Source organism: Temnothorax americanus, unplaced genomic scaffold (assembly GCF_048541705.1).
Source record: "Temnothorax americanus isolate GAGA-0224 unplaced genomic scaffold, ASM4854170v1 Scaffold75, whole genome shotgun sequence".
Classification (NCBI taxonomy): Eukaryota; Metazoa; Arthropoda; class Insecta; order Hymenoptera; family Formicidae; genus Temnothorax; species Temnothorax americanus.
In genome coordinates this window covers 631,511-645,440 of record NW_027509798.1, presented here as the reverse complement: position 1 = coordinate 645,440, position 13,930 = coordinate 631,511, and the positions used below count along the sequence as shown (strand labels likewise).

The 13,930-nt window shown below is 37.2% G+C and overlaps 1 protein-coding gene across 1 annotated transcript; it reads left to right on the top strand.

Annotated features, from left to right (window-relative positions):
- Positions 1–10,390: 10,390 nt before the first annotated feature.
- LOC143906722 (uncharacterized) lies at positions 10,391–11,575 on the top strand. Its single transcript, XM_077422965.1, has one exon. It carries the CDS (start codon positions 10,391–10,393, stop codon positions 11,573–11,575), a length of 1,185 nt encoding a protein of 394 aa, XP_077279091.1.
- Positions 11,576–13,930: the final 2,355 nt, after the last annotated feature.

The following is a 13,930-nucleotide window of genomic DNA, read 5'->3' as shown; positions in this document are numbered from 1 at the left end:
TGAGTTAAAGTCAAAGCTCGGGTTGCGTTTCGGCGAGGGGCGTTTAACGCAAAATTATTATTCCGCGCTCACGAACCGCAGACAAAGATTCGGGGAAGATTTAGCCGAGAGCGGCTCTGATATTGAACGACTGTCGCGCCTCGCGTACCCCGAGTGCCCCCATGAAATTCGCGAAAAAATTGCATGCTCACAGTTTGTGACGGCCGTCACGGACCACTTTATCAGACGGACATTACAAATAGAAGAGATAACCTCTTTGTGCCAGGCGGTTGAGAGAGCAAAGGCGTTAAAGATCATTCAGGGAGAGGGTTTCGCTCGCGAAAAATTTAATAGAAATACTGTGAAAGAAGGACAGAAGGTTGGCGCGAATAATGAGAAGGGGGTGGTAGAGGGCGATAAGGAACGGGAGGGAGAGGGGAAGAAAGATCAAAAAGGAAATTTTCAAAAAAGAAATGGGCGTGGCAGCAAATTTAGCGCCAGCCGGGGGGAATGTTGGACGTGCGGGAAGACCGGACATTTCCGGTCCGAGTGCCCTGAGCAAAGGGGAAACGCGATTTAGTCAAACTCAGCGGGGTGAGTTTGGCGAGAGTTACCAATACCCCATTTTTATTGATAATAAAAATGTTGTTTCAAATGTGAATAATAAAGTTGTTTTGAATGAAAATAGGATTAAGCCTTATTTTAATCATTTTTGTTATAAGGGGAAAGTTGATGGAAATGTAGTAAATACGGTAGGCAGGAGAGGGCGCGAGTACAAAAGGCCCTGGATAGTAGTAAGAGAAGGGAGTCGTGTGGCAGAGCCCGTGAGAGAAAAACGTACGCGGTGAGCTCGGCGCGATCCAAAGAGATTTTACGATTACGATTAATATTCGGATACCGACTTGTATAACATTTGCGAGTTGTGCACGCGAGTGCAAAATATCATTTTCTGCCGAACAGCTTCTCTAAAGCAAGGACTCAAATATATTGTAATATTTTCCATATTAAAGGAAGTGAGAGTTATTTGTTCCCTATCCATCCCGGGCGCCCGCGTTAATATTAGAAAGACTGTACGCGCTATCAGAGACTACATCTTAGAAGTGACTTATGTACGGACTACCTGACTACAGGAAAGAATGTTTTTTCAAGATTGACACGGGCTTTGACGTTTCCATATTAAGTAGCAAATTCGTAGAAGCAGGAAAGGAAAAGTCTTCCACAGAGAATTTAAATTTGAGATATTCTACGGGAGAAAACGTTGCAATTAAGTTCGAAGTAGAAGCTAGGATTGAAATAGGCAGTCATTCAATTGTGTTTCCTTTACTTGTGGCTGATATAAATGACGACTGTCTTTTGGGAGTAAATTTTCTGAAAATAATTTTAAAAGAAATTTTCGATTCTGTTTTCGGGACTGTGAATTCGGAAATACGAGTAGCTCGAATTGAGAACAAACCAGAGTCCCGGTTTCCTTGAAAAAACTCTTTAGAAATAATTCCCAAGATCTTGACTTTTCTCAAAAAGAACTTTTTGCTCAATTTCTGGAAAAATTTTGCAATATATTTTCTGAGAATATTGTTGCAGAAAATTGTGATGTCGTTCAATATGTCATAAATATGCAAGACTCTCTCTCCAAAAAGCAGGTACCTCGGCGGATTCCTTTTTGGTTGAGAGGGGAGGTAGATAAGATTATCGAGGAAATGAAGGCATGTGGTGTAATCGAGGAATCAAATAGCCTCTGAGTTTACCCTGTGGTATTAAGACATAAAAAGGATGGAACGATAAGATTTTGTGTGGACTATCGATTTGTGAGTGCACTGACGGAGAAAGATTTGTATCCTCTCCCCAGAATTGATGTCATATTTCATCATTTAGCAGGTAACGTTTGGTTTTGTACTTCGGATTTGAAAAGTGGTTTTGGCAGATTAAAATTTGTCCGGAAAATAGAGAGAAAACGGCTTTCTTTTTCGGCAGAAGACTTTGGCAATTCACGGTAATGCCTTTTGGCATATGTAACGCCCCAGCGACTTTTGAACGTCTCATGGAGAAAGTTTTACAAGGATTACTATTTGAAATTAGCTTAGTTTACTTAGATGATGTGATAATTTTCGGAAAGACTTTTGAGGAGATGCTCACAAATTTGGAAAAAGTGTTCCTACGCTTACAAAAAGTAAATTTAAAGATCAATCCTAAGAAATGTGTTTTGTTTAAAAAAGAAGTAAAGTACTTAGGGCATATAATTTCGGCAAAGGGAGTTGCTACAGATTCTGAGAAAGTCGCTGCCGTTGAGAAATGGCCGGTTCCTCACACGAAAACTTTATTATGGAGTTTTCTCGGATTTTGCTCGTACTATCGCAAATTTATTAAAAGATTTTCTTCGATTGCTAAGCCCCTTTATGAATTAACGAGAAACCAGATAAAGTTTATCTGGAACGAGGTTCATCAGAACTCTTGTGACGAGTTAAAGCGGTTACTGTCTTCTCCTCCAGTGCTTTCTTTTCCGAAAGGGAAGGGTGAGTTTATTCTTGATACTGATGCCTCCAATATTGGAATTGGCGCAGTTCTATCTCAGAAACAAAACGGGGAGGAGAGGGTCATCGCGTATTTTAGTTGCGTGCTGAACAAAGCTGAACGGAACTATTGTATAACTCGACGAGAACTCTTGGCGATTGTAGATTCTGTTAAGTTTTTTTGCCATATCTTTTAGGATGTGAATTTTTGATCCGTACGGATCACATTTCTTTGCGTTGGCTTATATCTTTTAGGGATTTAGATGGACAGCTGGCTCGGTGGCTGGAAAGGCTCCAGCAATATCGTTTCGTAATTACCTACAGAAAAGGACTTTCTCACCGGAATGCCGACGGATTGTCGAGGCGTACATGTGAGCCGTCCGGCTGTGAGTATTGTGCCAGAATAGAAAGAAAGAACTCCCTCCCGCGTAGCAAAGGCGAGCAATGTCGCTCGGATTGTACTAGCGGCAGAAGATTTTTCAGAATAGCGTTTTGAGCAGAGGGCGGACCCAAGTATTTCAATTATACTCCGTGGGAAGGAGGTTGGTGTTCGCCCACCACGCACTGAGTTGGTTGCAGAAGATATCTTTGCTCAGATTTACTGGTCATATTGGGATGCCCTGATCCTGAAGGAGGGTATACTTTATAAAAGATGGGAAGCTCCAAATTTTCAGTCCTGTTTTCTTCAACTTATTGTCCCACGAAAATTTGTTGGAGGAATTCTGGAAGAATTGCATGACTCTCCATCTGGGTGACATTTTGGTGTGAATAAAACTCTAGAGAAGATTCGGAAACGGTATTTCTGGACGACCTGTAAGCAAGATGTGGAAGACTGGTGTAGAACGTGTAAGGTCTGCGTTGCCAGGAAGAGCCTTTCAGGGAAGAGGAAATCCCTCCTACAAATTTATAATGTTGGAGCACCTCTGAAGAGGGTTCAGATGGACATCCTCGGTCCTCTTCCAATGACAAAATCCGGTAATAAGTTTCTTCTTGTCCTAGTGGACTGTTTTACGAAATGGGTGAAAGTTTTCCCTTTAAAAAACATGAGAGCGAAAACGGTTGCGGAAGTTTTTGTGAATCAGTTTGTTTCCAGGCACGGAGTGCCCACTGAGGATACTGACCAGGGTCATTCGAGATTTTTCTCAGAATTGATGGGGCTTTTCGGGATAAGGAAGACAAGAACAACTGCCTTGCATCCTCAGTCTGATGGACAAGTCGAACGCCAGCATCAGACTATAACTAATTATTTAGCGAAATACGTCTCTGAAAACCAAAAAGATTGGGACCGATGGATCTCTATGTTCCTCCTGGCATATAGGTCCTCGAATCATGAAACAACTGGAATCACTCCTGCAGAATTATACTTCGCTTGAGATCTCAGATTACCATCAGATCTCTTACGAGGAAATCCTTCAAAACTTTATGGAGTGGAATCTTCATCGGTTGAAAATTTTGTTATAAATTTAAAGGAAAAATTAGAGGAAATTCATTCCAGTGTACGAAATCAATTAAATTTAAAATCTTCCCGGATGAAAGCACGATACGATCGTGGAGTTCGTCGAATTCTTTTTCAGAAGAGGCAAAGAGTCTGGTTTTTTAATCCTCGGAGAGTTAAAGATAGGGCTCCAAAACTGCAGAGTAATTGGGAGGGTCCTTATTTGATGATTAAGAAACTTAGCGATGTTGTTTATTATGTACGGAAATCACCCCGACATAGAAGCAAAGTGGTTTATTTGAATAGGTTAGCTATTTATTCGGAAAGGAAATTGAGTTGAGGAATTAATGTAGGTAAGAGCTCGTAAAGAGGGAAATGGGCAACGCTATTTGGAATTTGTAATGAGTGTTTAATAAAAAGTTGTGGAACAATGTGTAAAGTTTTGTAATTTGATTTTATTATTTAAATGTTCTCTTGTTTCTGTGCGTTTTATTTGTTTTTCATAGTGGAACGGAGTCCGACAAAGTCAGCGGTCCATGCAGAAGCATGGGATACCGTGGCAGAACAACGGCCGAAGACTTCTTCGGGGGAGAGTTCCTTATTGAAAGAAGACTGCCTCGCCCACGGTTTTTGAGCTGTGGTTTTCCCGTGGGACGTTGAGCAAATGCTAAGGCAGGGACTTGGGGCGCCTGTAAAGGCATTGGGTACACACAAGTTCCCCCCATGTCCGAAGATTTGGCGGAACAACGACATAGGAAGCCGGCAGCGGGGGAGTCTACACCAGGGAAGCGGAGCTTATGAAGTCGTCCTGAGACCGTCGGAGAGGGGGGAGCCTGGCTAGTTCTCTCCAGAAGAGGTTCGGACGGAGACTGGTGTGCGGATACCGGGGACCAGAAAAAACAGAGTCCGGTAACTCTGAGCAGCAGCTCGAGGAAGGCAAGTATTCGGTGTTCTGGGGCTCACGATAAAGAAGCTGTACCGCTAGAAACTACCTTCCCGGATTGTCGGGGCGACAATCTCAAAAGAGGGAGGGTAGTGTTACGCCCGTCCTGTACGCCCGTCGCCCGTGCCGTGCGCTCATGCAGGTCGCCCCGTAACAGAAATTGCGAATCGTCCTTAGCGACGGCTGCGTTGTTTACATTTATGACGGTCAAATTTTGCTCTGAGTTTCCGTCACGTTCGGACGTGTTTACCCGAGCTCCTTGTATAACGAGCTGGTTACAATAAATAAGTTCCTTTTTTATAATTAACGAGCCTTACTTCTTTGAGTGAGTGCCGGAGTACGCGTCGCGCGCAAGTGCAAGTGCGAGAAAGTGGCTGACGCCCGGCGAGCGTAACATTTTTGTAACAATACGTATACATAGTGTCCCATTTTAATCGATCACCTCCACTGATCTATATTATAACTGGATAGTGAATACCCTACTCTCACCCCAAATTTTATGAAGCATTATAAACGGCCGCCATGTTGGCCGCAGCGGGCACTTCGGGCGTCATCGGGAGCCGTCGTGAGCGTTCGTGAATCGCCGAGTTTGAAGTTGCACACAATGTTGTTAAAGTTAGTAATTTGTAATCATTCTTCTTCAATTCAAACATTCTTCTTTTATAGACATTTCATGAAAATGATATAAGAATCTTAATTATGTTACACCATTACATTATTTCGCGCGTATTTATCTAAATAGCTAAATCTGTTGAAAAAGAATTAATCATTAATTGTTAATTAATTAATTAATTAATTGATTAATTAATTAACAATTAATGATTAATTCTTTTTCAACAGATTTAGCTATTTAGATAAATACGCGCGAAATAATGTAATGGTGTAACATAATTAAGATTCTTATATCATTTTCATGAAATGTCTATAAAAGAAGAATGTTTGAATTAAAGAAGAATGATTACAAATTACTAACTTTAACAACATTGTGTGCAACTTCAAACTTGGCGATTCACGAACGCTCACGACGGCTCCCGATGACGCCCGAAGTGCCCGCTGCGGCCAACATGGCGGCCGTTTATATTGCTTCACAAAATTCGGCCTATTCACTATCCAGTTATAATATAGATCAGTGATCACCCCACAAAATTTTTTTATTTGTGATTTTAGAAAGAAATGCTTTAAACGAAAGTTGTTTGGTTTGAAGAAGAAAACATGATTCTTACGTGAGTTATGTCGTAAATATCATTGTTTTCAAAAAATTTTGACAACTAATTTTTAAAATAAAACTTAGTCTCTCATTATCCGAAAGTTGCTGAATATTTACAACAGTACAATGTCAAATAATTTATTTAATTATACTTTGTACAAACTGTATCAAATAAAATAATTTTGAACTGTATAAAATGACTTTCATTTTCCACAAGATTGTTACTACAAAAATAACACTGTAACAGCATAATAATAATAATAATAATAATAATGTACATTGATTAATAAAAACTTATGCTTACAATATCTCCAGAGGAATTGGTTTTTAAAAACAATTCTTTATTTTATACAATACATATTTATAGACTATTTATCATATTTATTACAGAGTAACAAGCAGTTTCAAAGGGTTCATACGTGGCAGTAACTTCATTTCGTAGCTTTTAAAAACCATTGATATACTATCAAATATGTTGTATATATTCAAGAATTTTAATATACTAGCTGGTTACCCGGGTTTCGCCCCGGAGGATATATGTAGTAAAACACGCAAATAGTCGCTCTCTCTCTCTCTCTCTCTCTCTCTCTCTCTCTCTCTCTCTCTTTGCAATCATGATCCTTTTCGATTTTAGCAAGGCGTTTGACACAGTACCACATCTCAGACTTCTGATCAAACTCAAAAAACTGGGTTTTTCTGACCCCACTTTTATCTGGCTTTACTCATACCTCACTGCTCGCTCTCAGGCTGTCGCTGACGATGAGAGTAACCATTTCTCTTGGCTCTCTACTCTGTGTGGTGTTCCGCAGGGCTCTGTCCTCGGTCCACCTTTGTTCACTCTTTACATTAATGACATTGGTACAGTCTTGATATATTCCGACTACATGATATTTGCTGACGATGTTCAAATTTATCGATCATGTGCTTCTTCCGATCTCCTCCACAACCTTAACTTAATCTCCAAAGATGCAAACGCTATTTTTGATTATGCAAATGTCAATGGGTTGAAACTGAACCCTGCAAGATCCAAAGTCATTATTTTTGGCAGTGGAATAAATATCAACAATATTGATCTGAATGCATTATCACCTATTATTGTTAATCACACGCCTTTGCCATATGTAAGTGAGGTGAGAAACCTTGGAGTCTGTTTCGAATAGAATCTCTCTTGGAATAAGCATGTTTCGCATGTCTCGCAGAGAGTTCATCATGCGTTGTATAAATTGAAATTCAGCAACAGTTCTCTTTCCACCGAACTTAGAATCCAGCTGGTAACATCTCTGGTACTACCCCATTTGGACTACTGCTGCCTTGTCTATCATGGCTTGAGCAAGGAACTTAATCTGAAGTTACAGAGACTTGTAAACTGCTGTATCAGACTTATCTTTGATTTGCGGAAAGACGAGCATATAACGCAATTACGACGACGCCTAGGGTGGCTGTCCGTAGAAAATAGAAGATTGAATTTTCTTGGCTGTCTGATGTGTCGTATCATCTACATGGGCTCGCCAGCATATCTGAGTGAACTTTTTACCCCACTTAGTCTTTTGCTCAGAAGATCGACTCGAATTGCAAATTCTTCTTTGCAAACCTTCCATGTCCCAGCTTTCCGAACAGAAATATATAGAAATTCCTTTCAGATAACGGCCATCTATTTTTGGCACTCTTTCCCGCACAATATTACATCAGCTACTACTATTGCAGCTTTTAAGAATCTCCTCCGATCCTACCTGCTGTCAACCGAATTCTCAGACTAAGTTCTTTAGATATTTTAGCGTGTAGTGTGTATAGAGTACTCGTAGTATTCTCTTCACCTAGTATTACCTGCGTTCGATTTAGTTGCATTCTGTTTCTTTAATTTTTAGTTGCTTGTAGATTATGTGCTTTTCTAGTATTAAGTTGCGTTTAAGTTAAGTTGCGTGTCACTGTATCTTTTTCTTGTATATTACTATATTTTGCTATCTTTGCCCTGTAGCTATGCTTGGGCATAAATATACTTATCAATTAATCAATCAATCTCTCTCTCTCTCTTTCTCTCTCTCTCTCTCTCTCTCTCTCTCTCTCTCTCAGGTGAGTTGGATTGGACGTGTCTATTGCTGCTCTGTCTGTATGCTCGTTACTGCCGCCATTTGCCCTGTGGGGCCTCTCTTTTTTAGTGGCGTGATATCAAGGGCTATTATTGTCTAACTATTCGACAATCAGATGCATCGAACTGCATTGGGGTAGTCATACTCCTGGGTATTAGACGTTTGGAGGTTAAGCGTTACGATATACTGGCAAATGTTGACGGGAGGAATGGCCGAGATGAGAATAGCGCAGGCGCAGAGCGAGGATTAACTGCGTAAACGAGGCGAACGGAAGAGCGAGGATTGACTGCGTAAACGAGACGAACGGGAGTACGTGTGTAACGGACGAGAGACAATATAGAGGAGAATCGTTTATGGTGTGAAGAATGGAGGAGACAGAGGTAGAGAAAGTTATATGTAAGCAGTGTAAGAAGATAATATGTACGCTGATATATGAATGTCAAAAATGTAAAAAGACATTTCATAAGAGTTGTGCAAGCGTACATAAAATGCATAATAGTAGTAAGGAGTTGGTTAAATGTGAAGGAGAGATAAAGGAGAAAAAACCTGAACTCATTAACAATAGTACGAAGGCAATAGTAAATGTGAAACCAATAAATAGTGAAAAAGATAATAAGGGAATGAGAAGTGATTTAGGTGAGGAATATGAATTAAATCTGGATGATAGGTTAAATAAAATCTTAGGTAAACTTGATTGCGTCAATAGGGAGAATGATGTTATAAAAGGAATAGTAATACAGAAGGTAAGAGAATGTAAGGCTGAAATAGTTAGTGAGATTAGGAATATTATTGCGGTAGAAATAGAAAATCAAAATAGAGAAATAAAGGAGCAGATAAATAAAATGAGAGAAATGGTCGAACAAACAATAGCTAAAGGTTACGTAAAACAGGAGACAAAATATAAGAATAGCAAAGGTACAAGTAATAATGGAAAAAATAACTTAGAAACATATGCGCAAATTACGAAAAAAATAAATGTAGAAAGAGTTGTAGTTCAACCAAAGAAATCACAATCAAACGAAGCGACACTAGGTCAGATTAAAGATAAGATAGATATAATGAGCTTAGGCATTGGAGTAGATCGTGTGCGAAGTGGCCAAGGGGGAGTTATTATTGTGGAATGTGAAAAGAGGAGTGATAAAGACAAATTAACTGCGGAATTAGAAAAACAAATAGGTGATCAATACAAAATTAAAACTGTTGATAAAAAGTTACCTAAAATTAAAATAGTCGATATAGAAGAAGATTTAAATGGGATAGAAGCGGATTTTGTTTAAAAAAATAGTAAAACAGAATGAGTTAGATAGAGAGAATGAAAACATGGAGATTAAAGTAATAAAAAGGATACAAAGGAAGGGGAAAGAAGGAACTATAATATTAGAAGTAGATCCAAAAACACATAAAATAGTATTGGAATTACAAAAAGTAAATGTAGGATGGAAAAAATGTAGAGTTTTCGACTATGTAAGCGTATTAAGATGCTACAAATGTTGGGGATATGGCCACCTTGCCCAGGAATGTAGGAATAATGTAATATGTAGGAAATGTGCGGGAAATCATAATGAAAAAAAATGTCGATCGCAAGATAAAAAATGTGCCAACTGCATCTCGATGGTTAAAGAGTTTAAAATGACAGGAATAGATGTTAATCATGAAATAACGGATAGAGAATGTGAATCGTATAAAAAAATAGTAAATAAAATGCAGAAAGGTATTATATATTATGATGGTTAGCAATTGGATAAAAGTTGGAGGAAAATAGATGGAGATAAACAAAGAGGTTTGAAAAAAGCAGATATATTGTTACTTAATGCACAGGGTTTCTTGGTACATAAAGACGAAATTGAAAAGTTAGCAAACAAAATCAGACTAAAAATTTTATGTCTTACGGAAACACACGTACACGAAGAAATTGGTGATGTGGAAATTAATATTGAGAATTATAATGTAGTTAGAGCAAATACCAATAGAAGTCGGCGAACAGGTGGAGTTTTAACTTATATAAAAAAGTCATTAAGATATAGAATAATAGAAAATATAGAGGATGATGAGAGGGAGAACAAGCAGGTTATGTGGTTGAGTGTAGTACAGGTTAGCATGGGGGAAGGTGAAGATATTGTAATTGGTAATACATACCATTCGCCAAGCACAAGTGATGGTAAATTTATTGAATTAATTGTTAGTCAGTCTGAAAGGTTAATTGATAAAGGACATGTAATCATATTAGGGGATATGAACATTGATATGAGTAAAAATAATCATTATACGGAAAGGCTTAGTAGAGAAATGGGAAGTCTGGGGTTGAAGCAATATGTACAAAAACCGACGAGGTGTGAAAGGAATTCAAAGACTGTTATAGATTTGGTATTTTCAAATTTCTTCAGTGAGGTTGACGTGCTACAGTCACCAAAAATTACAGACCATAATATAATAAAAGTCAATATTAGTACAATAAACGATAAAGAAGATGAAGAAATTATTACATATTATAAAAGGGACTATAGTAACTTTAACGAGGAGCGATTTAAAAGCTTGGTAGGTGACAAACTGAAAGACAATATGGGATGTAATAGCGATGTAGATTTGTTAGCGGATAGTACAATAAACGGTATAATAGCAGCAATAGACGAAATAGCGCCAAAGATTAAAAAAGTTATGCCTGTTAGATGGAAAACTAAAAGATGGATAGATGAAGAAGTCAGGGAAATGCTAAGGATAAGAGACAGAGCATATAAAAAAGCAGCGCAGTCAAATATGGAAAAGGATTGGAAAGAGTTTAAAAGACGTAGAAATGAGGCAGTAGCTAAAATTAGGGAGAAAAAAAGAGATTATTATGAAAAAAATATAGATGATAACAGGAATAAATCGCGAGAAATGTGGAAATCGTTGAAAGAATTAATAGGCACAAAGAAAACGAGAGCGGAATTTAAAAACGTTAAATTTGATGGGGTAAGTTATACGGATAAGGAAGTAATTGCGGATAAGTTTAATAGATTCTTCATTGAAAGTGTAGTTAATATTGTAAACGAAATAGATAGAGTGGAAAATGCACAAGTTGAATATGAAAGGATAAGCAGCAGTGAAATGAAGGAATTCAAAGAAATAACTGAAGAACAATTGGACAAAGTAATAACCGGGTTAGACATAAGGAAAGGAGGGGGAGAAGGCATTACGGCAGAGGAAATTAAAATGACATGGAGAATAAATAAAGATAAGATACTTGGATTAATAAATAAATCTTTACAAGAAGGGAAAGTACCGGAAAATTGGAAAAACTCTATAATTACACCGATCCCAAAAGTAGTAGGCAATGACAAAGCTGAGGATTATAGAGCGATAAACACGTTACCGGTCTACGAAAAGATTTTAGAACAAATGGTAAAGGATCAACTGCTCGATTACATTGATAAAAATTAGATATTAATTGCAGAACAGTCAGGTTTTAGATCAGGACATTCGTGTGAGACAGCGATCCAAAAAGTACTTATAGAATGGAGACAAAGAATGGATAAGAACGAGAGAATAGGAGTAATGTTTATAGACTTTAAAAGAGCATTTGAAACTATTGATAGGAAAGAATTAATAAAAAAGTTGAAAATGTACGGTATAACGGGAACGGTACTAAAATGGTTCGAATCATACCTGGAGAATAGGACTCAACAAGTTAAGATCGGAAATATATTGTCTGGTAAACTTGAAATTAAGACAGGAGTACCACAGGGATCCATATTGGGGCCATTGTTGTTTATTCTATATATTAATGATGTGATTACGGTATATAGGAACAGAAAATGTAGGTTTAGACTCTTTGCTGACGATAAAATGGTATATGTGTATGGTGACAATATGGATGTTATAATTCAAACTTTAAATGAAATATTGATTACACTGACTGAATGGTTAAATAAAAACTCGCTAAAAATTAATGTTAAAAAGACTGTATTTATGGCTATCTATGATCCTAGGAAAAAAAGTAAGCGAACCAACTATAATATTTATATAGGAAATGAAACGGTCACAGAAGTGCAAGATACAAAATATCTAGGCATAATTATAGATAAGCATTTAACCTTCGAGAAGCATGCATGGTACATGGCAAAGAAAGTAGGGAAAAAAATAGGGTTTTTAGGACGAATAAGGAATGTTGTAAGTAGTTATGTAAAAGTGTTGATATATAAAACAATAATTGCACCGCATTACGAATATTGTAGTAGTATAATGTTAAATTTCAATCAGGGCTTGATGCAAATGCTACAAAAAACGCAAAATCGTGCAATGCGAATAATATTAAATGTGAATAGATACACGGCAATTAAATCTATGTTGGAAGCTTTATGTTTCATGAGTGTAAAACAAAGAATGGAATATAATGTATGCGTACTAGTATATAAGATGAGGAATAATATGGTGCCAAAATATTTATCAAGTGAAATAAAAAAAATTAGTGAGAGGCATGCATATAACACTAGAAATAATGCAAACATAGTAGTAGAAAGGACACGAACACTAACAGCACATAAGAATTTAACGTATAACGGGTTCCAAATATTCAATGACATCCCAGTAGAAATACAGAATATAACGGAAATAAAATGCTTTAAAACAAAGCTAGCAAAATACATAAAAGAGAGAGATAATAGGAGCAGATAAGTGCGTAAGTGGATAGGGAAAGATATTGCGATTAGTAAGGCATAAGAAAGTATTCAGGCACAATGTATGAAATTTGTTTATGCTATATACATTTTATAGAGCGTTAATGTGATTAGTAATGTATAAAAGAGTTATTCGGGTATAATGTCTGAAATTGTTTAGGTTATACATGTTGTAGCGTTTTTTATATGTAAAGTAGCCAAGGGCTAAATAAAGACATCAATCAATCAATCTCTCTCTCTCTCTCTCTCTCTCTCTCTCTCTCTCTCTCTCTCTCTCTCTCTCTCTCTCTCTCTCTCTCTCTCTGTAAGTCTGTGGGTAAGAAATGCGTAAATTGCGATAAATTAGCAAGTAAGTTAAAAGTGAATAATTTTGAGACAAATCATACGGCTAACTATAGGGATTGTCCGTGTTATATAAAAATGATTAATGGGAAAATAAGTAAAACCGACTATACGGGGGCATAGCAATCATTTGGTGAAATAATATATTTAAATGCACAAGGTTTGTTGGGACATATTGACGAAATCGTTTCACAAATAGTATACAATAGAGAACCTCTCATATTAGCGACAGTTGAGACGCATGTTACTGAGGAGGTGAGTGATCGATCATGAATTGCAGATTGATGGATATAATGTAATTAGATGTAACACAAGTAATTCGAGAACTGGTGGAGTAATTGTATATGTAAAAGATAATATGCAAACAAAAATTATAGCAATTAAAGAAATTAATTTAAATACATGGTTATCCATCATAAAGATAGGAAATCATAATAAAGAAAATATAATTGTATGTACATTATATCACTCACCAAATGCCAGTGACTCAGAGTTTATAGATATTATAAAGGAATTGGGGGAACATCTAATAGAATTTAATAAAGTAATTATTGTAGGAGATTTTAATATAGACATAAACAGAAATGATTATTATGCAAAGAAACTGATCGATGCTATGTACACGTATGGTTTCGCGCAATATGTACTAGAGAATACAAGAATAACAAATAAGTCTAGCACATTGATTGATCTGGTGTTTTCAAACTTTAAAGTAATAGTAAAAACAAAGCATACACCAAAGATTACAGATCACTCTATGATCTGTTATCAATACAGA

Bases quoted from the DNA above. Each gene is read 5' to 3' on its own strand.
- LOC143906722 (XM_077422965.1), top strand. From the start codon at position 10,391: ATGAACATTGATATGAGTAAAAATAATCATTATACGGAAAGGCTTAGT.